Raw genomic sequence first — 27840 nt, 5'->3', positions numbered from 1 at the left:
AACATGTCCAGACCATCTACTTGTCTTTTCTTGGGGGTTCCTGTTCTTCCCATTAACCAGTTGGCAAGTCGGGGGAGCACAGTGTTGGGAAGAGTGTGGCTGTGAGCTGTTACGTGGATCTGGTTTGGGGTGAGCTCTGCCTCTTGCTGACTGTGTTATTCTAGGCAAGTTGCTTAACCTCTATGAGTCTGTTTCATCTATAACATAAGTGTGACAAGCAGATTAAATGAGATAATGTACATAAATCACCTCCTACGAAGCAGAGCACTGTGGGTACTCACAGTGACTACTACTATTATTAATTTTCCTTTCTCTAGCCTCTGGAGGGATCACTAATGGACAGAAAAGCCTGGCACAAGTCAAATCAACAGAAAGCTACGACGTCATTGACCATCAGCCTCTGCCTGTGTTCTTTTAAAGAACTTTTTGTTTTCCTAGAATTTGGGGTGATTTAACGAAGAGTCCATTTTCAGACACAGTGGCAGCCTGTCCTAGGGAGAGTGTGGACTGCAGAAATCCGGGTGTGTTTTTGCCAAGAGTGCCCGGCTGCAGAGGCTGCTGGAGTCGTTTTGGCGACTTGGGGAGGAGGGTTCACGGGGTGAGGCTGTGGGTGGAGGCGCTTGTGGGAGCCAAATGCAGGTTCTGACTTGAGCATTTACTTTGACTTCCCAGCTCTGTGTTCTAGAGGGAGTGCTCCGGCAAGGATCTGTCTTTCTTACCTCTTGCTTCCTTCCCCCTTAACTGTCACCATGCAGCAGCTAAGGTGGTCCTCAAGCCCAGTCCTTCTGGCTTTACAGTGCCAGCAGGGTAGTCGAGCGTGTGAGCACTCCTTGACACACACAGGTACCCTGCGCCCAGAGGAGGCTCACACCCCTGCCCCCTGGCTTCGGGCATTTTGGCACTGGCATTTAGAAATCTGGTCTCTGAGTTCAGAAGCCCCAGAGAGAGCTTTTCCACGTCATCTCGATTGTTTGTTTTTTTTTTTTCCCTAGTGGAGGTACCGGGGATTGAACCCAGTACCTTGTTCACGCTAAGCATGCGCTTTACCACTGAGCTATCTCCTCCCCTCCCCGCATGGTTCAGTGTTTAAACGAAAGCCTTAGAGCAGCGGTTCTCAAACCTGAGTGGGCATCAGAATCATCTGGGGGTGCTTGTTAAAACACAGACCGCACCTCACTCAGGTTTCTAATTGAGTAAGTCTAGGATGGGGACAGTGAGTTTGCACGTCTGACAAGTTCCCAGGTGATGCTGCCGCTACACCTGGCCTAGGGACCGCACGTTGAGAACTGCTGTCCTGGAAAAAAGCCTCCCAGTGGCCTTTGAGGATCCAGGCTTCTGTAGATTTGCAGCCCGGCAGAAGCCCCAAGGGGATGAGGTGGCCCCCAGGTTGATGGTACGCACAGAGGGAAGGGAGCGGGTGGCTGTTCTCCAGGACTGTGATCTCTGGAGCTTTTTCACGGGTCTCGAGTAAAACTAAACTTAGCACTATGCCCTGGTTGATATCTTTAAATTCTGCTGAGAATTAACAGTTTACATGGGATCCTTAATGAAAGCAAGTCACGGCTGCGTTTTCTGATCGGCGTGGAATGTGTTTGTGTTGTTTTCATGGCGGGGGCGGGTTGGGGGGACTGGAGAAGGCAGGATTCTGAGACCTCTGTTCCTGCCGAAGCGCTAGGTCCTTCCAGAGACAGCGGCTGGGGGAGGAGGGTCCCGGGAGAGGGTGAGAAGAGGCGGTGGGGACCGGCTCCTGTTTGCTCTCACTGGCAGTGCCCGGCCCAGGCTCCTGACCATGAATCAGCCCGCGGAGGCTTGGCACGCACCCGTGAGCCGGGGTTGCCATGGAGATGGGTGAGGCCGGGAGCCCACAGGTCTAGGTGGCCTGACTTGTTTTTAAACACTGAAGCCTGTGTGAACACAGAGGCCTTTATTACCACTCCGGAGGCTTCCGTCAAGCGTGACCGGTGGGGAAACTTGCATCCTCTGTGTTCAGCCTCTCGCTGACTTCCTGGGTGCCAGGGGCAGCTCTGCCAAGGCCTCCTAAATCCAGTACATTGAAAAAAAATATCCAAGGGGAGAGAGTATAGCTCAGTGGTAGAGCACATGCTTAGCATGCGGGAGGTACAATCCCCAGTACCTCAGTTAAATAAGTAAATAAATAGATAAACTTAACTACCTCCCTCCCCCAAAAAGAAATATTTTTAAAAAAAGAGATGACACAGTTTCCACGGATTAGAACCTGGATATTTAAAAAAAAAAATCCAGGGCTGATCCGTATGTTACCGAAGGAGAGAATTAAAGCGATCATGTCTCCTCCCTGTCTGTGATCTGCTCCCTTAATAACTGCTTTCTGCAGAGCTCATTTGCTCACGGAAGCAGCCTGGCCCAGGAAGGACAGAGGCCTCCACTCTTACTGATTCTGTCCCGTCCCCTCCCATCCCCACTCTCTTCGGCCATCCTGGGAGCTCCTGGTGGAGCTCAAGGAGGCATCAGCTTATCCATGTCCCCCGCCCCCGTGCTCACACCGGCCCTCACAGAAGACAGGCCACACTGGCCTCAGTTGCCCTGTTCCCACCCAGCCCCCTTCTCAGGTCAGAGAGGGACACAGAACTGACGCTGCCGAGTGCCGTGGGTCACCCCGCTGCCGTCTTCTTGTCATTCTCAGTGTTTATTATTATTATTGCCAACAGAATCTGGCTAGCTCTGGCACTCGCGGTTTTCAGGATGTCTAACGTGTATCACTTCATTTAATTCTTTAATTGAAGTACCGTCAGTTACAATGGGTCAGTCTCTGGTGTCCAGCACAATGTCCCAGTCATGCGTATACATATATATTCGTTTTCATATTCTTTTTTCATTAAAGGTTATTACAAGATATCGAACATAGCTCCCTGTACTATACAGCAGAAAATTTTTTTTTAATCTGTATATAGTGGCCAACGTTTGTAAATATCAAACTCCCAAATGTATCCCTTCCCACCTCCTTTTCCTGGTAACCCTTAAATCTTCACCTTCAACCTGGGTCAAAGATGGGAAGGCATCACCCCCTCATCTTTACTCTTTATGAGAACTTGAATGTTCAGAGACGCCGGGGGAAGTGCTTAGTGCGAGCAGCTCCTATCTAGCAGCGCCAGCATTAGCCCCAGAGTCCACGCCCATCCACGAGCCCAGCAGGCGTGTGCAGCCACCTGGGGGCAGTCAGGATGCCCTGGGATGGAGCTGGGATGATGCATGTCCAGGAAACCCCCCTGCGGGTGATTCTGCCATTTCCCATGTAGACCAAGCCCTGGGTGTCACAGGCGTGCAGGTGACAAGTGGCAGAGCCAGGACCTCCTGCTCCTTGCCCACCATTCTTTCCATTTTGCCACCTGTCCCTCACTGAAACCTTTGTAGCATCTCTTAACCACAGGCTCACCAAAGTCACCAAATAGCTGTTGCTTTAGAGAAGGACAGTAAGCACTCCCTCCCCACCCCTCGACCCCACGTTGTCACCTCTGCCCACCTCCAGCCGCCCCTGAAGTGGCAGGTGCGACCACCTTCAGTCTCGGGTCCGCCTCAGAGAAAACCGCTGGTGGAGAATGAGCTGCTCTCTACTTCCTGGGCTTCTAGACAGCTGGACAGAGAGCGCAGTGAGGGAGCAGTCTGTCCCTTTAAAGGATGTGTGGCCAGTCAGGTCACATTCCAGAGGAAAGAGGGGACCCAGGGGGAGGAGGGCCTGGCCACGACCACACAGTTTGTTTGCTATGAGAGGATTTTTCTTTGAAGTTTGAAGTGGGGGTTTGTCCCACAGGCAGACCTGGTGCCTTCCACCTGAGGGATGGGACACAGTGTCACACACACACACACACACACACACACACACACACACACCCCTCCTGTTCAGTCAGCCAGTTGCCCTTTTCCTCCTGGTCACCTCCTTGCCACTTCCCCATCTTTCTGCAAGCTTACTTCAGGTGTCTCTGTCAGGAGCACTGTGGTAAATACCTCTTAGGCTTCGAACTGGAACCAGCTTTGCAAACTTGGCAGAAGCCACAGGTCAGCCAGGTGCCCCCCAAGCAACACTGCATTTTGACGTGTTTTCAGCCCTCCTTTGGAACTGGAGATGTTTTCCTTTAACCCCGGCTGTGTGCCTCAGTGTAAGATTTCTGGGCCGGTCCCTGGGGACCCGCGGTGTGACTCACTGAGAGCCGGACCTCCGCGGGGGTGCCTGTGCTCTGGGTGGGGAGGGGGAGAGGACGGGAGACTGTCCGCTGCGGGCCTGAGCCCGGGGCCGGCTGGGTTTCACGTCTCCGGGAGCCGGCCCCGGCCCCGGCCCCGGCCCCAGGTGACTGGGTTACTCACCACCTGTGCGCGCGTCAAAGGCCGGCTGTCTAACTGGACTTTCGCGGGGGTGAAGGCCGAGGACAGCGGTGCCTGGGCTTTCTGTAAACCCTCACTGTCGAAAGACTTCACATGGAATGGTCCCTCAGTCTCATTGTGACATTCACCCCATGCCCTCGTGGCTCCATGTCAGTTTTTATTCTGGGCAGGTGGTTGTTCGTCATAGTTTCTGACTTTTGCTGTACGATATTGGAAGATGGATCCAGAAGCTCGTCCAAGGGGAGAGGACCTGGGAGAGACATGCTGGTGGGCTTCAGAAATTCTTTTCTTTGAAGTGATCTTTCACTTACTGCATAATTATTTACTAATGACTGATCCCAAGGATGGAGGGGGCAAGGGAGCTCCTAGAATGACTAAGAGGTTGCCCTGCCCTCTAGGAGAGGAACAGAGGGTGGGAGGGAGAATGCTGGCAAGGACCAGCGCAGCCGGGGTCCCATTTCCTGGGGAGGAGGCTGCGGACATCTTGGTGGGGAAGCAGCTGGCCTAGGTGGCCGGGACAGCCTTGCAGGAGGAGAGACTTGCTCTAGCAGAGGCGGGAATGCATGAGACTTATTTGGGAAACTTTGAGCGATTCCATCTAAGGCACAGAGGAGGAGGAGGCAGGGTTCAGCAGTGTCACTGCTGAGAGATCAAAAGTGTGATGACAGACTACAAGCCTTAACGCTTGGTGACAACATGAGCTGTCTGGGCCTTTCAGAGAAAGGACACCGTCCTGCAGGAAGGGCGGGAGGCAGGGAAGGGAGGGAGGTTATGCAGGGACTGCTTGCGGGGTGAGGACCCAGAGGTGGCTGAGCTGCAAGCTGAGCTGCGCGCGCAGAGCAGCCTGGAGGAGCTGTGCGTTTGAGGGGAGAGAGGGTTTGTTTTCTGTTTCGTTTTTTCAGGAGAGACAGACCAGCCTATGTGTACTGGCAAAAAGTCAAACAGTGGTGGAGGCCGACAACAGAGGCAGGGAAGAGCTGGATTAATGGGAGTGCGTTCTTTTTTCTATATATAGAATTACCGTTTTTTGGAAGGAGAGGTAATTAGGTCTATTTATTTATTTTTAGTTTTTTTTTTTTTTTTTTTAATGGAGGTACTGGGGATTGAACCCAGGACCTCATGCATGCTAAGCGCACGCTCTACCACTGAGCTCTGCTGTCCCCACTGGAGTGGGTTCTTGATGGAGACAGGGAGCTTTGAAAGAGAGGCCCCATCGTCCACACACACATACACACACTTAGGTCTAGGACAGTTGTACATCTGCAGGAAAGCTGTAAAGACAGCACGGGGAGGTCCCTCTCACCCCCCTGCGTCTCCCCTGTTGCTCACGGCTTCTATTCCCAGGGCGCGCTTGTCTCAGCTCAGAGACCCTCATCAGTACATTCCTCTTAACCAAACTAGACTTACTCGGATCTCACCTGTTTTTCCAGCCCTCCCCCTTTCTGTTCAAGGATCCCACCCACGGTACCACGTGGCAGGGGTCCTGTCTCCTCCGTCTCTCCTCTGGTCTGCGACAGTTTCTGTCTGTCTTCATTTTTCATGACTCAGACAGTTTTGGGGACTTCCAGTCAAGTACTTTGTAGCATGTCCTCAGGTGAGGTTTGTCCCATGATTTTTCATCTAAGAACATGAGCGTGTGTGAAGTAAAGAAATTTCCAGTAAAATAGTGGGGAAAACTGTCCTTTCTCCCTGCCCCTGTCGAATGGGTGGGACTGCATCTGGCCTGAAGGTGGAATGTTTCCCTTTGGCTTTTGTAACCAGGTAACTGAGCAGAGCCTGGGCTGGAAGTGGAGGGGCTGGGCATTCTAATTCCGTCCCCACCAGACGGACTAGTGACGTGGGCCGATCACTGCCCTCTTTCTTGGCCCTGTGAGCATGGAGTTGTCTGAGCACCCTCTCTCTGCTCTGCAGCTATGCTTTAAAAGGCAAGGAAGGGCCACATCTCACCGTTCCTGTTTGACAGACAGGAAAACTAAAGCGATGAACCGCTAGGCCAGAATTCCAGACCCTCACCTGTGGACACCGCCGTGGGTGTAGACAAGGTTTTGACTCTACGGCAGGCTGAGGTCTTGGGTCACATTGCCTACTGTTGCTGCCTCTGCTCTCCACCCAACATGTCCAAACCCACTGCCAGTTCATAGGGAAAAGGAGAGAAACAGAGAAGTAGAGCAGAGGCCTGTCTATACTGTAGGCTGTCCCAGCCTCTGGGGCAGAGAACCCTGCTCCCAGAGGAGCAGGGCTCTGACACAGGGTGCCTCTGTTGAAGAGGGTGGGCTGGTGAAACCTGGGGCTGGCCGTTGGCCACGAGCCCACATGCCCTCGTCCAGCCGGCCACCACCCACAGCCTGTGAGTCATCCCAGCCAGCCCTGGTACGGGCCAGCGACGGGGAGGGGAGCTCAGCTGGCCTGGGGCCGGAGCTGGGGGTTGGGGGGTGAGCAGGGCCTCCTCCTCGGCACCAAGCTCAGCAGTTCGGGGCCAGGATTGGTGCCTGGGTCTTTGCTTACGGGGAGAGTCTGCCCTGTAGGGTCCAGTATCTCACCCGGCCCACCTGTGAAGTGGGATTTTCAGTAAATTGTAAGAGTGGACGTTTCCTTGGAGGTTTCTTGGCTGATGTTTGTAAGGATCATCCTAAACCTGGCATCGTGTGGTCAGCTTGTAAGGCTTCCCTGTGTGAGGAGGGAGGGACCCAACGTGGAGGAGGCTCCGGTCGTCCTTCTCTGAGCAGTGAGGGTTGGTAAGGACTCCCAGATGCCCTCGCAGCCCTTTGGGTGATTTTCTCTTCTTTTATTGTGTGGTATGTATACAGGGTAGCGCAGAAAACACAATGTAAAGATAACTGTGAAGTGAGTATCTGTGCCCCCACCAGTTAAAGCTAGCATGTTGCTGGTGCTGTAGGCCTCCACCACCCAAGCGCTAGTCCCTCGTTAGAAATCGTTCTCTCTCACTACAGGCCACCACTCACTCAACTTTATCACCTACATGCACCCCTAAACAGTCATTTTTAAATGAATGGAATCGTATCATGTGTGACTTGGGCTTCTTGCCTCTTTAACGTCCTGAGATGCACTCACAGTTTTGCATGGACTGCAGCTGATTCCTTTTCACTGCTGTATAATATTCCGTTGTCTGTGACATATCCATTCTACCCCTGTGCTGCTGGTGGAGAACTGGTTATTCCCAGCTGTCTAGTATTTTTCTCAAATGGCTTGATCTCCCATCTCTATCCCCACCTTGTCTGCTGCTACTGCCAGGTGCCTGGTGAGGGGCAGAGGCCAAGGGTGTCTCACCCACTGGTGCTTGGGGTCCCCCTGTCTCTGGCGGCCAGGCTAATGCCATCGTCCTGTGTGTCTTGCAGCTTGCCGGGATTGCGGTCCTTGCTGTCGGACTATGGCTCCGATTCGACTCGCAGACCAAGAGCATCTTCGAGCAAGAAAATAATAATTCCAGCTTCTACACGGGTGAGTAGGGGACACCTGGTGCTCCCTCCAGCTGCAGAGAGTCCGTGTTGATCCAGGGACTTGGCTTGAGGACTTTTGCGCCGGCCGCGTTGCCGGTCGGGTCCCTTTCCAGCCGTGCTGTTGTGTCGCTGTGCCCGTGAATTTGCATTTGTCGAGGTGGTTTCTTTTTCTCAGCTGACTGAGCCTGGCCTTTTGACCATTCTCTGGTGTGAAGTCGACTTTGCCAAAGCTGCTGTCACCCTGGAGGGTTTCAGAGCCTTGGCTTCTGTCCCTGATCCACTCTCTTAATTTCATGTCTTCTTGAGCTTGTTCATTTCCTTAATTTAAAAAACTTAAGAGGGGAGGATAGAGCTCAAGGGTAGAGCACGTGCTTAGCATGCACAAGGTCCTGAGTTCAATCCCCAGTACCTCCGTTTAAATAAATAAACATATACATACATACATATATTAATACATACATAACTAATTACCTCTCCCCTCCAAAAAAATTTTTTGAAGAATAAAAAAAAGAAATTGTTCTGGGGATCCACAGTGCCCGGAGAAGGAGAGGGAACTGGTCAAGCTGGGCTCAGACCCAGAGGTCAGGCAGATGCATACGAGAGACTGGAAGAGGCCCCAGCCCTTCAGACCCCTGCGCTGGGGCACAGGCCATGCCTGTTTTTTCTCAAGTGCTTTTGCTTTAGGCCAGAGGCTTCCAGTTGGAACATGAATTGATCCAGCAGGTTTCTTTCCACACACAGGCAGCCTTGGGCCTCTTACCGGATTGCCCGGTAAGCACCTCTCAGGGGAGTGGGAGCCCGGGGCCTATCCCCTGCAGCCTCCGAGTCAGCCCACAGCACCCGGCCCTCCTCTCCACAAGGCTGGGGGATAGGAAACACTTCATTTGCGAGAAACAAAAGCAGCCACCTATTTTTAGGAGGATGCTGACATGTCATCAGGCTCAAACTGTGAGTTTGGTCACTTCCTTTCCACCCACCAAAGAAGTTATTTTTTAGAAAAAGATGAGAAAACAGTCTGAAGAGGGTTATTGCCCAGGCTTCTAGGAAGAGCCCGGTGGCCGGTGGCGTGTGGGCCACCATCCCCCTGCCTCCGTCGCCACGGCAGAGGGTGGTCTCCCTGCTTCTATTGCTTTTTGGTGGTGGTGGTAGTTGAAGATTTTTTAGGGTGTGTCTCCCTATTGTCAGAAAGAGTGAGGGAAAGAAAAGCGCAACATATGTTTTAAAAAGAAAGAAAGAAAGAAAGAAAAAGCCACACACGCAGCAAGTTTTAGGGAGCAGGTTTCTGTGGTGCCCTGACTTGTTTTAGCAACGGTGTGTTTTGGTGACCACAGTGGAATGCCACCCCCTGGGCCGGGGCAGTGGGGCTGCAGGGCAGGGCGGGGACTCGAGGCCAGCCTTGTGCTCTCCACACCATGTCACAGCATATCACGACAGGGAGCTGGGGGCCCTCTGCGGGGAGAGCAGACCTGCGGGCAGGCAGGTGCCATTGTCCTAAAGAGAGACTCCAGGCTCTGCAGGGTGCCTGGCTCCACACCTCGGGTCACTCTCAGTGATGGCTTCTGTCTCCTGTTACCTAGGACTCTGGCTCACTCTGAGTGTTCTTAGCTGTGGGAGGTGCGGAGTAACGTGCCCGAGCTCACACCCCTCCCGAGGCAGGGCTCGGATTTGAAGCCAGGCCCAGGAACGCTGCCTCTGGGACGATCGGGCAGGGCCATGGGGGGCTGCCCCATGTGGGAATAGAAAATGTCTCCACCGACTGCACGTCCCCCTTGGTGGGCAGGGCCAGCTCTCCTGGCCTTTTGACTTCACCCCAGCTGTGGTTGGGGGACACAGGCCCTCAGCACCAGCAGCTCAGTGGGAGAGGCGGGCAGGGAAGTGACACCGTTGAAGGAGCCAGGCTGCCTGCGGGAACCTCCTGGGACTCAGTCCCCCAGGTCATTGGGGGGCCCTTCTGATGGTCAGTGGTCCTACCTGAAGTGACCAGGAGGTGGTCTGAAGACATATCCCAAAGAAACACAGCATGTGCCCCCCAAAAACACAAAAGAAAAAAGAAAAAGAAACACCCACCCCTACTCGGGGGCCAGTGGCCGCTGCCCCCTGAGCTCTGACGGGGAACCCGGCCCTCTGTGCCAGACCCCCTTCCTGCGAAAGGGCTCAGCTTCGAAGACTTCATTTTATTTGCAGAAGCCCAGGGACTAGGGGGTGATGCAACTGACACTAGAACGTGGTCAACTGAGTGACCACTTGGGCCTGGCCAGGCCCTTGTGCCTCACTGAGTGCTTTGGGAACCTGAGTAAGTGTCATCTGCAGGCAAAGGGCCAAGAAGGCTTCTGTGTCCCCTTCCCCCTCGGGCTGTGACATCAGCCTTTGTGTTACCCATGGCCCGTTCCAGCAGAGTACAGCTCCACCCAGCTGCTATTCCTGACGTCCTGGGGTGACTGTCCCTTGCGCTGGGGCGCCAACCATCTGTAGGGTGACCCACCAGCCAGCCCGGCCATGCAGCCAGCCCTTCAGGAAACCTGGAGGGCCCAGGGGTGGCTCTTCTCCAGCGGGGCCACAGCTCTCACAGCAGAGAAAGGGTGTATAACCAGGCAAAGACGCAAGGTAAAGGAAGAAACTTTACAACATTCAGAACGGTCTCTGGTGGATCCAAACAGCCGACAGCCTTATATGGGCCTTCTCTCCAATTCAGGGCCTGAGATCCAGCCTGTCAGCAGTGTCCGTATTCCCAAGCTGCAGATGTTGGGGAACTTCTTTTTCTTGGTCCCAGGCCAGCAGCCCTTCTCCGTAGTGTCCTTCCAGAACCTCAGCTCCTGAAGGAGGGCATCTCGGTGGGGCTCCAGCCAGGGGCCGGGCGTCTCCGCCCCGCAGGACTCCTCCCTCGGTGAGGTCTGGGCCGCGCTGTGCTGGCTTCCCCCAGCCAGCGCACGGCCTTGGGCGTTTGTTTTGCTGCTCTGTGCCTGGTTTTCCCCAACCTGGTGCCAGCAGAGTTTACACCCACCTCTCCAGGCTGAGACCTCGGTGCTTAACAAACGGAGCTCACTGTGGCCTCATTAACCAGCACAGCCATGGATGGAACAGAGAGGGACCAAGAGAGAGCCACTGCGGAGCAGACCCCAGTTCCTCTGAACCCCTGCCTGACTTATTTGGAGATAATAAACTGTCCTCAGCAAGTGGAGGCCCAGGCACTGCCAGATTTTGTTCTCCACACACACAGGTGTGGTGAGTGCTGTTGGCAGGATGGGGTCGGGGTGAGGACAGGAGGCCAACGCGTCCCCTCCCTTCCTGAAGCCGAGAGCCCCGATAAAGAAGGAAGGCTCTTGGCAGATGCTCCTGCTTAACTAGAGGCCTTTTTCTTTTTTTTTGGACTAGGCCTGTAATAGCCTGAAAAAAAGCAGAATAAACAGCCCTTAAGCAAGTGAGTACAGTAATCCTAGGGAAGACTCTGTGACGAATCACTTTTTCCGTGTGTCAGACCAAGGCTAAGATACACTGGTTTTATAAGGGGAACGTGCTTTGTCATTTATCACCATCAGCCTCTGCTAACGAGCTCGAGGGGTGTAGACGGGGAGGAGCCTCTCCGAGGGGAAGCCCTCTATGGCCCTTTGAAGCAGCAGGCCACGCCCTGCCGGGGCTCTAAGGCTCCCAGGCAGTGAGCCACCCTTCGGCTTGCTGAGTGCTGCTAAAATCCCCATGAACAGCCTCCAGGGAATTGTTCATCCTCATCCCTGCCGGGAGAGGGGGACGCCGAGACACCGCAGATCTGCAGCTGTTGGAGCAAGCCCGAAAACCAACAAGACCCTTAGTCCTAAAATCTTCCTCCGCGGAGCCCAAGCCCATATTCATTAAATATGAATATTTAATATTAATGGATAGGTCCATTAGGACAATGTTCTCTCCGTGGGAAAGGCTTTTTCCTTTAGTGGCTCTCTGTTGCCATTGCCCCACCTCCTCTGACTTCTGCCAGGGTTGCCCGGGCTTCTGGACTGGGATCTGGACTTAGAGAAAATGTGTCTGTCTGAGCATCCCCACTCAGCTCTATTTTATGTGCTTGGGAATCCTTTTGATCTCATAATACCCCCTATTTATTCAGCTCCTGCTCTGGAACTCAAAGGAGTGACCTCATCCTTCGTGGTCTTGCCCCAATGAGGAGAGATGAGGAGAATCATGAAATGGGGAGAAGCCTGGGCTGGATCCCTGTCCCAGCTCCCCACCAGGTCAGAGCCCAGACCCATAAGAGTCTGCCCTTCTCCTGTGCGTGGGCAGGGCTATCCCACCTCTGCAAGTCCAGCCTGTGGCCCCCTGTATTGGACGACCTAGGAGGATGGGACTCAACTCGAGGACAAGCTGCATTTGTCCCCTTGCCCAGTCTGGGCCGGGCATGCACGGGAACAATACCCATATTCATCAGGGTTTGCCAGCAAGCCCACGTGACTTGACATCACGACAGATGTGGGGGGAACGGGGAGAGGACAAACACTCCCTTGTGTGCGCTGCACCCTGGGCTACCCGTGAGCCCCAGCTGCAGGCCGTCTGCGCAGCTCGCTGCCTGCACAGCTCAGCCCCGCACGGAGGGTGCAGATGTGGGACAGTGAAGTCACTGTGACACCTGCCAGGGTTCTCGTTTCAGTATCCTGTTGTGTACTGTGGGGCAACGTCCCTACCTCAGGGAGGTCTCCCTGGTCCTGGTGAAATTCATCATCGCTGTGATTATTAACAATTGTCGTCCATCTTTCAATTAATAGTAGCTAATTGCATATCAACTAAACCTCAATTGAAAAATAAAAATTAAGAAAAATTTTTTTAAAGACTAACAGTGGCTAGCACGCATGTACATTTGGATCACATCGGCTAATCCTCACAGCAGTCCTTGAGGCAGGCGCTTTTCCCATCCCGTTTGCAGATGGAAACTGTTGCCAAGGGAGGTTAAGGGTCTTTCTAAGGGCCACAGAGCCGGCTTTCAAACCCAGGCATTTGGGACTTCAAAGCTGGTGCCCTCAACCTGTGATGACATGTGCCTCTTCCAAAGGGGGACAGAACATGCCTGCAGGCAGCAGAGGCCTGGGACCTCTTTGCCAGTTTTCCCGTGGCGCCCGGGGTGGGGCAGCTGGGTGAGGGGTGGTCGCTGCAGGACTGCTGTGCTGCTTAAGGATGTGAGTGCACGCACGGGGGGCCCCTCTGGGCCTTCCCCGGGCAGGGTCTAGATGACTAGGGCCAGGGCTGTGCCTCGCTGTGTGCCCCTGTCCCAGGCCGGGGTTGCAGAAGTCATGGCCCTTCGTGGCCCCTCTCCATCAGACGCCCCAACTGACTGTTTAGATAGAAACAGGGTCACTCACCCTCCCTCTAGCACAGAAGATCCTTTCCACCCTTAAACCTGGAGCAGCTGAATCACAGCTGTGAGACCTTACTGATGTGCTATAAGGGATCTTTTGAAATTTTGTAGCAACCAACTTCTCATTTTACCAATAAGGAAATTGAGGCTCAGAGAGGGAAAGTGTCTTACCCAAGATTGCACAGCAGTTAGTAGCAGAGTTGGGCCCAGAACAAGGGTCTCCTGACAGCCAGGCTGTGTTCTTTGCACTAGAGCAAGGTTCTCAGGCCCTCGGATGTTGCTGACTGTACCTGCCTGAATGCCACCTGGCAGCAGAGCCAGGAGGCATCTCCTCGGGGAATATGGCCAAGCTGGCCCACCCAGAGCACAGTTGTCTGGTTGTACACAGCCTCGTCCTGCTGCAAGCTTGCTCTGATAGCCTCTTCTGTCAGGTGGAGGCCAGCAGGAGGAGGCTTGTCAGAGTCCTGGGAAGTTACCCTGAGTTTGGAGGGTTGAATTTATTTAGCGGGAGTGGGTCCATCCAGCTGGAAACAGCTGACAGACTGGACCAGTTTTTCCTGAGTAGAATCTGGGGGGTGGGGGTCTGTGGATACCCCAGGTTGGGGCTAATGGGCACCTTCCAGGAAGGCTGAGGGTAAGGGAGCAGTGAGGGCTTGAAGGGGGTGGTCCTAGAGGAGGGATGGGTAGGGGGAGGCTTAAAAGCGGAGGTGAAGGAGGCTGTTTTGGAGGGCGGGGCTCTTCCCCCCTGAGATGAGGGCAGTAGGGCGGGGGGGCAGCACAGAGTCACGTGCAGAGGGAAAGGAACCAGGAGTATCTGGGCCTCCACACTAATGTCTCCCTGTCCTGTCCTCTGCCCCGTCCCTCAGGAGTGTATATTCTGATTGGAGCCGGCGCTCTCATGATGCTGGTGGGCTTCCTGGGCTGCTGTGGGGCCGTGCAGGAGTCCCAGTGCATGCTGGGATTGGTGAGTGTCCCTGCTGTGTGCCCACGGCCCCTGGGTCTCCGAGGCCCCTACCCTAGGATCTCAGAGAATGGGGGAGGGGTGGGGAGGAACGGGTACCCGGGGGCCCAGCCCCACCCGCTCCCAGCCAGGCCGTCATCCCGTCCCTCCTCCCCTGTGCTGACGGCTCTCCTCTTCCTCCCTGTAGCCTCTGTTTCATCACTTCCCTTAGGCGACTAAATGCCAGGACTTTGTTTTCCCCTTTTTCGAGGACCACGTTTGCTTTCTTTCCCTGAACCCACAGGTACCTTCGCCTTCTCTTCTTGTTTCAAAATTTGCCACAGTTTTCCTTCATCTCCAGAGTGCATTCACTCCTTTCTTTCTGCAAACCTCTGGCTCTTGTGGGAGTGACGGGATGTTACCGCTGACTCTTAACGCCTTAGAAATACCAGTTCTGGGGTCTGTGCCTGCTCTCCTCCTGCAGCTTTTTCCCTCCTGGCCTTGGCCGGGCGCTCACAGTTCTGTAGACCTCCTCTGGCCCCGAACAGGCATCCATCCCCTCCCCATCAGACACCCGGGCCCCAGACACCCAGTCTCCAAAATGCCCTCTGCTGGCCCCGGGCGTCCGGCCGGGACCGCACCTCACCCCGCCCCTTCCCTTCCAGTTCTTTGGCTTCCTCCTGGTGATATTCGCTGTGGAAATAGCTGCAGCCGTCTGGGGGTACTCCCACAAGGACGAGGTAGGTTTTTCCACTCAGGCCCCTTGGGAGCTGGGGGTGCGGGGTGATCGTGGCAGAAGGGTGTCCTGGCTGGTCACTTGGGTCGACCTTCAACCATCAGGCGTGCCTCATGTCACCATGTTTCCCACGTGCACGTCAGAACAGGAGCTCCCCCAGGCGGGGGTGTGAGCATGTCCGCCACCCTGGGCGGGTGCAGTGCCAGCCCCCGCTTACTGAGCCCAGGACAGAGTAGGCGTCCAGGCAGCATCCTTGGGTCTCTGCATCGGCGTCCCTCACACCTCAGCAGCCCTCCCCCAACTTCCCTGGCACATGACTGAGGAAAACATGGCTTTGTGTGGGCGGGACCCCCCTGCTCCATCACCTGATCTGTAAACATGTGCCGCCAGGAGCCGGGCCGCGCTCCCTGCAAGTCCAGAGATGCATGTGTTCCCTGCTCCAAGGAGCTTTGCCACCGAGTGCGGGAGAAAGATCTGATGAGTGTCACAGGGGTCATTTATATCCAAAAGCCCTGTGGGATCTGAAAGGCTGGGGTGGGGCTTCATGGAGACGGAGGTGTTGACCTAAACCTTGAAAGAAAGAGAGGATTTCCGGAGGAAAGTTGATGGAGGCAGGGGCTTCCCAGCCTTAGCAGGGAAGGAACAAAAGAAGAGAGATGCTGGATGCAGGGCGGGGTGGGCGATTTCATTATCCAGATGATAAAACCTGCAGCCGTGGAACTAAGAAGGGCTAACTACGAAAGATGCTAAAGAAGAAATGCTGGGTCAGTTCGCTGATGTTGCCAGGCATTCGTTAAACTGGGCTGCACCAGGTCCAGGAGGATAAGAATATTTGCTTTATGTTACAATATAATAGCTGGCACTTACATTTACTGTTCCCAGACACTAATGGCTTCACATGCAGTATCTCCTTTAAATCCTCACCATAACCTCTGAGGTAGGGACTGTTACAACCTCCAACGTCCCCATGCAGACACTCATGTAGAGAGGCTTGGTAATTTGCCCAAAATCACAGTCTGTAAGTGAAGACAAAAAGAACTAGCCAGGTCAGGAGTAAGATTTTTTTTTTTCCCTTAGATTCAGGAGATTCGACTTTGTTTCTAGATAGAACGAAAAGAGCCGAGCTGGGCTGAAGGGACCAATCAGAGGCGCAAGAGAAGAAGGGAAAATGGCTGGAGCGGTCCCTGGAGGATGTGGGAGGAGACGGGAGGGACCCTGGAGGCCAAGAGGGGCGAGCCTGGTCCAGCGGCCGGTCTGCCCTGTCACATTCCCGAGCATGGGAATTTGTGGCTAAGCGTGAACAAGATGGAACAGATGACATCTGCTCCTCTCTCATCTGTGCATCACAGGTGATTAAGGAACTCCAGGAATTTTACAAGGACACCTACAACAAGCTCAAAAACAAGGACGAGCCCCAGCGGGAGACGCTGAAAGCCATCCACTACGCGGTACGCCGTCTCCGCAGAGACACCGGCCCTTCCTCTCGCCCTCAGAACGCCTGTCCGTCTCTCTTTCAATCCTCTTTCTTATCTGCCTCGCTCACCCCCATCCCTGCTCCTCTCTCTGCAGTTGAACTGCTGCGGTGTGCTTGGGGGAGTGGAACAGTTTATCTCGGACATCTGCCCCAAAAAGAACATCGCCAGCCTCACAATTAAGGTAACTTCCACACCGGACTGTGCCCCTGCCCGGCTGCTCTGGGCAAACCCCGCAAGAGCAGACGTGTGCTCAGCCCTCTTGTTCCGGGAGGACAGCAGCCCCGGGCGGCATCTCCTTTCTCCCCAGCCCTGGGCCTCTGTTTCCCCAGGGTCAGCAAAACAAAGTCCAGACCAGGGAAATAACGAGGCATTCTAGCTGCCTGCAGCGAATGGGCACCTGGAACTGCCCGCCACCGCCCCAGCCCTCCAGCCATTGCGAGCTGAGGTGCTCTCGCGCCTGGACTCCTGCTTTTTAGACTTGTAAACGGCTCGTGATTGTAAGCTCACACTAATGTCCAGACTTCAGGGGGCAGGAAGTAACCCGGTGGCCAGATAAGAGATAGACCCACATTACCCTCTCTTCCTTCCCTGAATTCTCGCCCAAATTCAGGGGCCCCACCTCCCAGATCTCTCTCTTGGCTTCTTGCTGTCCACCAGCCAGTCCCCAGCCCTTTCTCTGGGAACACCAGCACTCTGGGTGTGAAATGGGTACTATGGGAAGGAGGATGGGCTTGGAGCAGAGTCTGTGTGTGACCTAGATCTTGGTTTGCCCCCCTAAGCCCTGCCCTCAAGCCATCGAAGAGGTCTTCCAAAACAAATTCCACATCATCGGCGCCGTGGGCATCGGGATCGCCGTGGTGATGGTGAGTGTGATGACGGTTGCCCTGGTGATAAGAGGGCATGGGGATGGAACGGTCCCCTTAGCAGTTAGGATTTATTAAGCACTTGCTCTGGCCAGGCACTGTTTTAATTAATCAACTAACTAATCAACTAATTTAATCCTCACCCTACCTATGAGGTGGGAACTATTAGTATTCCCATTTTACAGATTCGGGCACGGTGAGACAGAGGTTGAGTACGTTGATCAAAGTCTCTGTCTCTGAGCTCACAAGTGAGGTATCTGGGATTTGAACCGAGTGTGTCTCTGGAATCCATTCCCTTAACCATTAAGGTTCAGGGATAAATGTCCGGTGATTCCATGGCTGCCGGTCCACCAGCCACACTTGGAGCAGCAAGGATGTAGATCACCCAGACCTGTTAGTGACCCCGGGATAATCTTCAGAAAATGTCTTCACCACGCACCTGCTTTTCTTTGCCCCAAGAAAGTAGTTCAGTGAAAGCTGCATGGATGTGAACTGTTTCACCTCCCTCTGTGATGTGAAGGACATTCAAAGGTAGACAAACGGAAGGAAGGAAAAGCTTCCAGTAATCTACTCTCTTGCCAATCAGCCCCCAGAAACCATCAAGGGCCAACCGGCTTCTCTGGGGACCAGCCCTCCTCCTCCTCCAAAGACTATCCCAAAAAAAGAATGGCTTCATCTTCTAGAGATTCTCTGCCTCCTTCACCTGCATCTAAGAAAGGCTTGGAGCAGCTTTCAGTAAAAGGCATAACAATGCCTTTAAAACTAGAGTTGAAACACAGACAAACGTGAAGAGGGAAGGAAGAGTACTGGCCTGCAGGGACTGTTGGAATATCTGGAATTTGAGCCTTAACTTGAGCTCTGAGCTTGCTAGTCTCGTCCTGAAAGTTCCCCAGGAATCTTGCACGTGCAGTTAGCCGTAGCCTGTGGCTGCAGACTCAGACTCCCGCCAGCCAGCCAGCCAGCCTTCCACTGCCCCGCCTGCGTCCCTCTTGCTTCACACGCTTAACCTCGTTTGGCCTCACAAACAGATTCTCCTTGTCATCTGTCGTGGCCTGAATGCCTCACGTCTTCCCCTCTCCCTCGGCCTTCCTGCAGCGAAGCCACCCTGTTCCTCACCCTCCTTCCTGTCTTCCAGATCTTCGGCATGATCTTCAGTATGATCCTGTGCTGCGCCATTCGCAGGAGCCGAGAGATGGTCTAGAGTCAGCTTTGCACCCCTGAGCAGGAGAATTTACCCCTGAAGATTGCTGGTTATTTTCTCGGGGTTCTGTTTTTATTTTTCTTTGCCACTAATTTTAGTATTCATTCTGCATTTCTAAACAAAAAAAGTTATTCTATGTTTGTGTTTTTAATGCTTTATTCAATATTGATATTTGTAGTTAAGGGGTTTGGGGATTTGGATTTGCTCTGGTTTGTATTTTTTTCATTGTTTATTTTTGCTTATTATGTTAAGCAGAATTCCTGCAATGAAAGGTACTATATTTGCCAGACTCTAGACAAAAGATATTGTATATAAAGAGGTTTTTTTTTTTTGTCTTTAAATAGATAAAAAAATGTCTATCAAATTTAATCAGATTGTAACTTATGTTAAAGACAATTTGATACAGAATAAAAGATTATGACAATATGCAGAGCTGGTTTGGGGATTTTTTGCTTCTCTTATTTTTTTTAAGAGCTATTTATTTATTCAGATGTCTTTCACCTGCCGATTTGCCCCAACAGTGTTCATATAGAAGTAGGTGGGCAGGTTGGTCTCCATGCTTTACTGGTGAAGAAATCAAGGCACAGAGAGATGAGAGGATTTTGATCCCAGACCACACCGTGGTTCACAGCATCAACACTGGACCCTAGCCCGGGACTCTCTCTCGCAGCAGTGTGACGTGTCTTGGGGACACAGCAGTAAACACGAGCGCCCTGATGGCAGGGACTTTGTTTTATTTGCTGCTGTACCCTCGGCACCTAGAACCTACTGTCTAGGGCATAGTAAGTACTCAGTATTTGTTGGTTGAGTAAATGAGAGTGAGGGTATGCCCATCAGGGTGTCATCGGAGGAGCAGAGCATTAAATACTTCTTTACAGGGATGTGACCTTACACAGTCGCTGGAGCTGGTTAAGCAGCTTTATAAGACTTGCCTTTGCTTCTGACGCTGGAACCTGACGCCCACAGAGCAGTCGGGAAGGGCAGGTGGATGTGAAGCGGAGGAGAGTGAGAACAAGGAGCCCGAAGCCGAGTCCGTTCTTGTTCTTGATGGTGGTGGTGTGGGTCCTGCAGAGGCGGGGACCCGGTGCAGTGGAACCAAGCACACACTGGCTGGGATGTGGGGGGGCTGAGTGAGCCAGCAGGGAAGCAGCCATTCGTGGGAGCTACAGAGGGACCACCGCCCCCTTCCCCGCTCCAGTGGTGCTCCACTCTAGCCACAAGCCAGCAGGCAGGGGAAGGCTGGCGAGGGTCAGCCTCACCAGGGTGGCCACCTACAAGCCACCAGGCAGGAGACATCGTCCCCACTCTGAAAGTCTCCAATCTAGAGAGCGGTTCAGAGCCCTCGGCCGGAAATTGGAACACAGCAAGATAAACGCTGCAGGAGAGGAAATACAGAAGTGGAGGAAACCTGTTTTTATTTTCCATTCCTTGATTCAGTTGAGGCTTTTCCTTAATACTAAAATAAATGAATAAAAATGGCCTGAATGCCATTCTATTAAAAACAAACAGAACACCAATGTTCACAGGAGCATTACCCTCAAGAGCCAAAGGGTACAAACAATTCAGAGATCCCTCAACAGAAGACTAGATGAACAAAATGCGGTAGATCTGTACCATGGAATACTATTTTGCCTTAAAAAGAAATGAAATCCCAACACATGCTACAACATGGACGAGCCTGGAAGGCGTGATGCTAAGCAAATGAGCCAGACAAACAAGAACAAGTACTGTATGACCCTAAATAGATGAGGGACCCAGACTAGGGAAATTCATAGAGACAGAAAGTAGATTGGAGACAACCAGGGGCCAAGGGAGGGGAGAACAGGGCAACAAATTCAACTAGAAGCAGCTGGACAGGAAAGGTTACTACTACACCCGGTGCCCTTCAAGGACTGAAAGCGGGGCGCTTTCAGGTCCCCAAACCCCCGGCACGTTCCTTAAGGGCCCACCTCCCCAGGTCCCTCGTCCTACAGAGTGAAGCTGAGTGCTGCGAGGGCGGAGCCAAGACCCTGCCTGTGCCCCAGCCCTCATCCTGTGCTGCTGTCCGTCTCCTCCCCCAGGAAGGAGGTTTTAGCTAGCACATTAAGAACCCCCAGGGCAACAATGAAGTTTTGTTTCACTGACAGTTAGTCTGCTGTATCTCATGAGCTTCATGGGCACAAGACAGAAAGATGAGTGGACTTAACAGCGCATTGGCAGATCCATAGCTGGGTGAAGACCCCCATACAAGGGGCAGGGTCTCCACTGTTGAGCTAGGGCGTCCAGCTTGGCCTTACCCTGCTCAGTGTTCTAAATAATAACTTGGAAGATTATTAAATATGGTAGGTTCAACAAAGCTCCAAGGAATATCTAGTCATCTGGGTAACAGAATTATAGTTCAAAGAGATCTCAGGGTCTGGAATAAAGGATTATGACACCCAAAGGATATATCTTAACAGGAATAAATAATCAGGAAATGAAATCAAGCAATCCATATAATATGTTTAACATAATTCCTCACCCTTGCACTTTAAGGAGCTGAGTAAGTTTAGCACATATTTGGCTGGTTGGATAATAGGGTTTATCCATCATATGTTAAGTCTGGAGGCAACCACAGGTGTTGATGTAGCAGCAAGGCACTGTCAAAGATGGCATCTCTCTGATTCTCTTGGCCTGCCCTGCATGGTCACAAGGTAGCTGCCACAGTTCCAACCATCTCTACGTTCACAGCAGGAAGTAGGGGAGAAGAGCAAATGCTTGCTACAATCTTTTTTTAAAAATCTAAAATGCCACAACATTGTAAAATGATTATAAATCAATAAAAAATGTTAAAATCAATCAATCAATCGATCTAAAATGCAAAAGCTTCTCCCAACAAACTGGAAGCCAACTTCTACTTGCGCACCATTGGCCGAAATCTGTCACCTGGGTACCATAGCTATAAAGGAGGCTGAGAACATGAGTATCTAGTTTTTCCATCTATAGTGAAAGTGGGAAAGGAACAAATGAGTTATGAGAGCTTTATCCGATTTTACAGTAGGAGAACTTGAGGTTCAGAGAAGTTAAATATTTGCCCCGAGATCTTCCAGTTCACATACTGGATACAGATTTGAATCCATGTCTGTCTTTCTTCGGTCTTACTGCATATTTCGCACAGTGGTGCCTCCCAGGATTAATATCATAGAAAGAAATTTAACAGAGACATCCTGGAATGCCTTTTGATTGAAAGAACTCAATTCCATCAATGCAAGTTGGAAAACAATTTCATTTGAAAAAAGACATGGAACTGTAGCTTACCACAAACCTAACAGAAGCCAAAACTGTGAGGTCAGGATGTCTTGAGCTCCGTCCAAGGAGGTGGGTGTCCAGATGGAAGGAGATACTAAAGCCACAGGTACATCGGTCAGGCCCCAGGGCAGTAGGATGATCCAGTCAGATCAGAAAGGAGGGTGGGCAACCACAGAGACCTAGGGAAGGGGCAGACCTAAAACCCTGTCGTCCAAGAGGAGACGCAGGACCAGGGGATTCAAACCTGGGTGGGATGGGAAACCAACAACACAACAAACTATTCTCAAACGTCTAGAGGTTGTAAGGTGGACCGGGGTATATGTCGTCCCAGAGGCCACAGTGAGGACTCGGGGGTGGAACTCACAGGAAGCAGATTTTGGCTTAACACCAAGAAAACTCCTTAAAACCAGGGCTGTCCAATAAAGCAGGGAGCCCCCGGATGTGAAGGGGGCTCCAGGAGAGGCTGGAGATGGGGTTGTGCCAATTCCTACACCATGGAGGTTTTAGGAACTCTGACATCTCCTCCACTTTAGAGATCTCATCTGTCGGTCTCCAAGCAGACGCTCAGGAAACCAGAGCTCTCGCTCTATTTTTTTTTCACTTAGGGGTGAGTGAGTAGGAACAAGGGTGAAGAGAGGACCTCTAGTAGAGATTAAGGTGATAGGAGTGGTGAACGTTTCCATGGACAATCCCAAAGTATTTCAAAATAATGCCTTATCTCTGAAATTGTTGCATTTTTTCCATATCCAGTGCCATTCTTGGGCTGTTCAAGATGCAAGCAGACAGGGTAGGGGATCGCTGGGGAGAGAGAACCAGGTACAGCTTCCTTGATGTAAGAGAAGCCATTTTTGGCTTAAGCCATTTTGTGACCTAAGCCTGGCCACCATGCCTGCCCTTGAACAGGTCCAGTAATTAGTGATCTTAAGGGAATAAAGGAATACAGGAACACAGGAAAAGCTGTCAAGAAACATTAGTTCAGCCATAAAACAGAGTCCTCGTCCCTCCTCAAGGAACATAACAGTCTGACACACATCTTGGAGTTCTGCAGGGACCACGGCCCCCACCCAAGTGGAAGATGGAACGATGCTCTTGACCTTTTCTGACCCTGGGACATCAATCGACTAAAGCCTGGACTCTGTCCACCTTGGCCCCAATTCTATGCTGAATTCTCCTCTGCTCAAGCCCCTTTATAAATACGCATGTACCTTTAGCTTGAAACTTCCCCAGCTTTGCTGTTCAGGGAGACACTGTTTTGGGAGAAAAAAAAAACCCGGTGTTCTTACGGGCTGCAAGTAATAAACACTTCCTTCTCCCAGTCTTTGCCTTGGTTGTGTCTTTTGGTTCGACACTTGCCAGAAGGTGAAGCCAGTTTTCAGGCAACAAAGATGCAAAGAAAAGCTCACCCTACCCTTAACTAATTGGAAGGATATTTAGCATCTCAGCAGCCACACTGTGACGTCTGCATCTCTGCATTTTCCAGCCTGGACTGGACAGCAGACCTAGTAGAGGCCTGAGACAGTGGCTCATCCCAGCTCTGCACACGGCATCTCTGCTTCTCTCTGCATCTCACAGTCAAGCGCCCTGAGCCGAAAGGATCTAAACAGGTAGTCGGCACTATCCAACAGGAAGCCTCCCCACTGGTACCTCTTGTGGGGACACAGATCCCGGATCCCTGGTCCCACTGCTCATAGCAAAGGGAGTGGTGTCCATGTTCAGGACGCCCCACGGCCTTCCAAGCACAGGAAATTAGGCAAAGAGAACTTCCTGAGACACCCTTCCTGGCTAGAGCTAACTGGCTCAAGGACCACCTGGGACAGCTACCCTAGATGACCCCATCCATAGTCTTTACACCCCAAGGGGCCCTGCAATGGAATTCGAGGAGTAAATGGGTCTGTGGAGAGGGGTGTTCTCAAATAAGTGTGACTGCCCTCTGAGAAGGGTGGGATTCTGCATGCAGGTCTTTGGGAAAAGGAAGTTACAGAGAGGGTCTAAGAACCCTGGGAAGTCAATGGCAGAGTCAACTACAGGGTCATGGGTCCAAGCCAGGGATCATCAGAGTCTTAGGACTTGATTCCACCAAGCTAAGCTCTCTGCTCTCCCCCGGCCCAGCCCAGCCTCAGTTCCAGTGCTGCCTTGGAGAGCCCTAAGCAGCTAATGTAATAGTTTCCACTCAAGCACTGGCTGGCAGATCCCTGGAGAGCTAATTCGATTTCTTGCCTTTTAAATTGGATTTCCCCAAACCATCTGCTTCCCCTGTGGCGCTGCAGGCAGAATCAGATCTTATTCCAGGGTAGACTCCCCACTGCTCTGCAATGCCTCCCGCCCCAAGCCAGGCGGTGAGGGACCCAGCGGGGCCATTCTAACACACCCTGCAAGGACCCACAGATCTCAGCAGAGTTTGGGCTGCCCAGCTGCCCTCAGTACTGCCCTGGGAGTTGAGGATACCAGCTGAAAATCGTTACTCCCCACCTGCCTCTACAAGGATGAAGTCAGAGGCACTGCAGTCCCTGACATTCAACACACCCTGAAAGGAGTTCAGAGCAGAGATCAGGAATGAGGCACTCTTTGCTCTGGGAAAAACTGGCGGAACACGCCTTCAAATCATTAGATATTTTCAGATTTTTTGAGCCCAGTTTCTTGAATCTTCTCTTATCTAGAAGAGCACTGAAACCACAGACAGAGACATCTGCTCCTCGTGACTAGCAGCATCTTCTGCCTGGACACATGCTTGACTGCACACATTCTCTAAATCTCTAAAATCATCTATGTGCTGACCTCCCCGCTATCTTTGGGAGCAGTTCCTCAGGGCCGTCTGAGAGGCTGTCTCCTCGGCTACAGTCCTCATCTGACCCCAAATAAAATGTAACTCACAACTCTCATGTGTGCATTTTTTTGTTCAGCCGATAGGAAGACACATGGATTATTCTATAGGCTCATCATACAGGTAATTTGAGGGTCAAAGGAAATGCGTGGGCTTGCCCAGGACCTCAGAGCTCAAGCAGGCCTAAAGAAGCCCCACGGCCGTGGGAAAGGGACTGTCCGGGAGGAAGTCATTGTCCTCCCCGCTCCAGGCTCTTCTGGCTGGGCTAAGAATGAAATTGACATGAGACAGATTCACAGGGAGAAAGGCAAATAAAGTTTCTACATGAAAGAGACCAGGAAATCTGAGTAATCCTCACCTTAAACACCATCCTCAGCTGAAGACAAACGCGGGTGTTGAGGGTGGGGAAAGCCAATTACAGGAGGTGATGGGGAAGAGCACAGCAAACAAGGGTAAGGTTGTGATGCAGACTCAAGTCAACCCTTTCTCCATTGATAAAGAGTTTCTAGGAATCCAGTCCTTTTCTTCCTGGTACCACGAGAAAGACACCCTTACAAATGGAAGTTTCCCTTCTCAATGGAGATGTTTCTGACAAAAGGCTAACGCCTCCTTTTGCAGAGTTTATTTCAGGTCTCCTGTTTCTTAGGAAATTACCAGCTTAACAAAATTAACATGCCAAAGAGACTCATTTTGCGGTGGCAAACTCGGGTCCCCTACAGGAAAGAGACATTAAAATAGATCTACATTCAAAAGATGTCCCCGACTGGGGAGAGGGTATAGCTCAGTGGTAGGGTGTGTACTTAGCATGCATGAGGTCCTGTGTTCAATCCCCAGTCCCTCCATTAAAGATAATAATAATAAATAGGTAAATCTAACTACCCCCGCCTCAAAAAAAACTAAAAAAAATTTAAAAAACAAAACAAAAGATGGCCTTGGCCTTGGTTTCTTTGTGTGTAAGTTGGAGCTGATAAAACATGCCTCAGAGGGTACTTTTGAAAATTAAAAGTATTAAAAAGAAGCGAGCTATCAAGCTGGAAAAAGAGCTGGAGGAAACAAAGGCATCTTAGCAAGTGAAAGGAGCCAATCTGAAAAGGCTCCCTGCTGTATGATTCCAACTGCATGACATTCTGGAAAATGAAACCGCACCCACAGGGTTAACAGAGACCGGTGGATAACAGAAATTCTTGAGATTGTCCTACAGAAGAGCAGGTAAGGGAACAGCTTGTTTAAAACCCCTCTGCTTGTAACCTGCCTTAACCATCCCTATAAGAGAACACCTCTGACCGACGGGTCATGCTAGTAACAGGGATGGGGGTCGGGGGTGCTTGAGCTGTTTTGAAACTTGGAATCAACTCTCATCCAGTTCGTAGTTTAGCCCATGAATGACATATGGGGCACCTCTTGGTTTACAGCAAAGGCAGAGAAGGAAGGTCACATCAAGCACTTCAGTTAAGCACAAATCTCTCCCAGGGAGAGCACTGTTTTCTCAAACCCTGGCTGACATAAGCAAATTTCATCATTTCCTCCATAAATAACTGGCTATTACATTTAGTATCACTTACATCTCCTTTCAATTGTGGTGGGTTGGGAATTGTTAAATAACCCATATATAATCATGATCTAGTCAAGAAGACAGAGTCCAAAATGGGTAATTTATCAGAGAATTTAACGTAGGGAATTGGTTAAACAGGTTTTGGAGGACAGAAAAATCAAAAAGAGAACAGAAATAATAACCAAGGGGAACAGCTCCCAGCCCCGGCGCTGGGAGAACAGAGGGCAGAGGTGGGGTTACTGGACCCTAGAAGCTGGGAGGAGGGGCCCTGCTGAGCTGGGACAGACTCTGAGGAGGGGCCATGTCCCCGCTGCTGGCACCTCTGAGGGCCGCGGAGAGGCTGGTTCTGGGGGTACCACAGCCTACGCCTCTGATCATTGGCGTGGGATTCCTAAAACCTTCACCCGACTGGGAGCTCAGAAAAGCAGTTAGGGGAGCAGAGGGGAGCAGGCAGAAAGGAAGAGCTGGCCACCCCCCTCCCTAAGGCAGGCCCCTCAAGAGGCAAAAGGGAAAAACGGTCATAACTTTGACTGTAATTGGCAGCTATGGCTGTTATCTGTGGCTCAACCTTGTAATTCTGGAATGAAGACTGTGTTTTGCATCTAAAAGTCACTACAGACTTTGCCCTAAAAGCCACCAGGAAAGTCTTGGGACTGCCACACATCACTGCTGGGACAGGGAGATCTACCCGCATTGAGCACAACTGGGGAACAGAGCAGACAAAAGAGAGTCTCTGTGACATTGCAACCCACCGGCCCTGCTAACAGACCAGGTGCAAATGTCACAGCCTGGCACCTAGCTGACACACAGCAGATGAAACTTACTTTGAATCCCAGGGCTCTCACTCCTCCTGTGAGGCTACACTGATGGTAACTCAAGGATGTTGGAACTCTACCTGGTCCAACACTGCAAACTCCACAGGCCCAGCTGCGCCAGGAGCAGGCTGATGGAGGGAGAGGGTGGCTCTGGGAGCCCCCTCTCAGAGTGGGAGGGGTGGCCTCAGACTGGGCTTCCCAACCTTACCCGGGAGTGGCGGTGCCCAGGTGCTGGGCCGCTCCCGCAACCACCAGGCTGGGAAGTCCAGGCCAGCCGGCCCCAAGCTGCCTGTGGGCCTCGGCACCGAGGAGGCTGCTTTAGAACTCGCCTTACGAGAAAGGCTGAGCGCCCGCCCCTGGCACATGCCAAAGTGACCCTGCCGACCCTGCGCTTGTAAATTTTTCCTGCCCACCCCCCAGATAAATAAATAAAGCCCATCCCTTTTCCCATGCCCTGGGATACTGGGAGATTCATCCTGAATCCCAGTGCTTAGCAGGTGGGGACCCAGGTGGAACCCACCTGCAGGAGAGTTCCAGATCAACTCTGGGGAACACGAAACAGCAAATGGACAGACGTTCTATATTCGGGTCTCATACCTTCTACTCAAATGTAATTGGGTCTCCTTCCAAGCAGCTCTTTACTGGGCTCAGCACCACCCACTGAACCATCCTCCCTCTCTTCCTCACTAGGTCCCTCCTTCCTCCAAGGCCTGACTTCGATCCTCATCACCTCCCACAACAGCTGTGGCGGAGGCCGCCCGCTGACTGTCAAAGGTCCTGGTCCCTCCCTGACGGGTGCAGTTTTGGCTGGAATGACCGCCCAGCTGGCCCCCTGCAGCCGCATGTTTAAGAAGCAGGTGTGCCTTCTTCACGGTCCCGCCGCAACCACCGGCTAAATGGGTAAAACCCTGAGGACCCAGAGGAAGGAAGGATCTTGGGTCCCAGAATGAGCACATGAAAGGCCATCTTGTCAGGACTGACTGAACTGACAGTGACACAGTGAGAAATATTTTATATTGTACTA

General features: G+C 52.1%; 1 protein-coding gene and 1 long non-coding RNA gene across 3 annotated transcripts in view; one reads left to right on the top strand and one right to left on the bottom strand.

Moving 5' to 3' along the window:
• The window catches only part of CD9 (CD9 molecule), a 30687-nt gene extending 11896 nt beyond the window's left edge, over nucleotides 1–18791 (top strand). The window contains exons 2-8 of the mRNA XM_032473474.1: nucleotides 7713–7815; nucleotides 14013–14110; nucleotides 14752–14826; nucleotides 16172–16270; nucleotides 16392–16478; nucleotides 17077–17160; nucleotides 18296–18791. Coding sequence (XP_032329365.1) covers nucleotides 7713–7815; nucleotides 14013–14110; nucleotides 14752–14826; nucleotides 16172–16270; nucleotides 16392–16478; nucleotides 17077–17160; nucleotides 18296–18361 — 612 coding nt within the window. The 3' untranslated portion in view covers nucleotides 18362–18791. The remainder of the gene's footprint in view (nucleotides 1–7712; nucleotides 7816–14012; nucleotides 14111–14751; nucleotides 14827–16171; nucleotides 16271–16391; nucleotides 16479–17076; nucleotides 17161–18295) is intronic.
• LOC116661367 overlaps nucleotides 1–27840 on the bottom strand; it is a 57466-nt gene that overhangs the window by 6330 nt on the left and 23296 nt on the right. The window lies entirely within an intron of this gene.

Source organism: Camelus ferus, chromosome 34, assembly GCF_009834535.1.
Source record: "Camelus ferus isolate YT-003-E chromosome 34, BCGSAC_Cfer_1.0, whole genome shotgun sequence".
NCBI classification, from domain to species: Eukaryota; Metazoa; Chordata; class Mammalia; order Artiodactyla; family Camelidae; genus Camelus; species Camelus ferus.
This window is presented reverse-complemented; position numbering and strand designations above follow the sequence as displayed.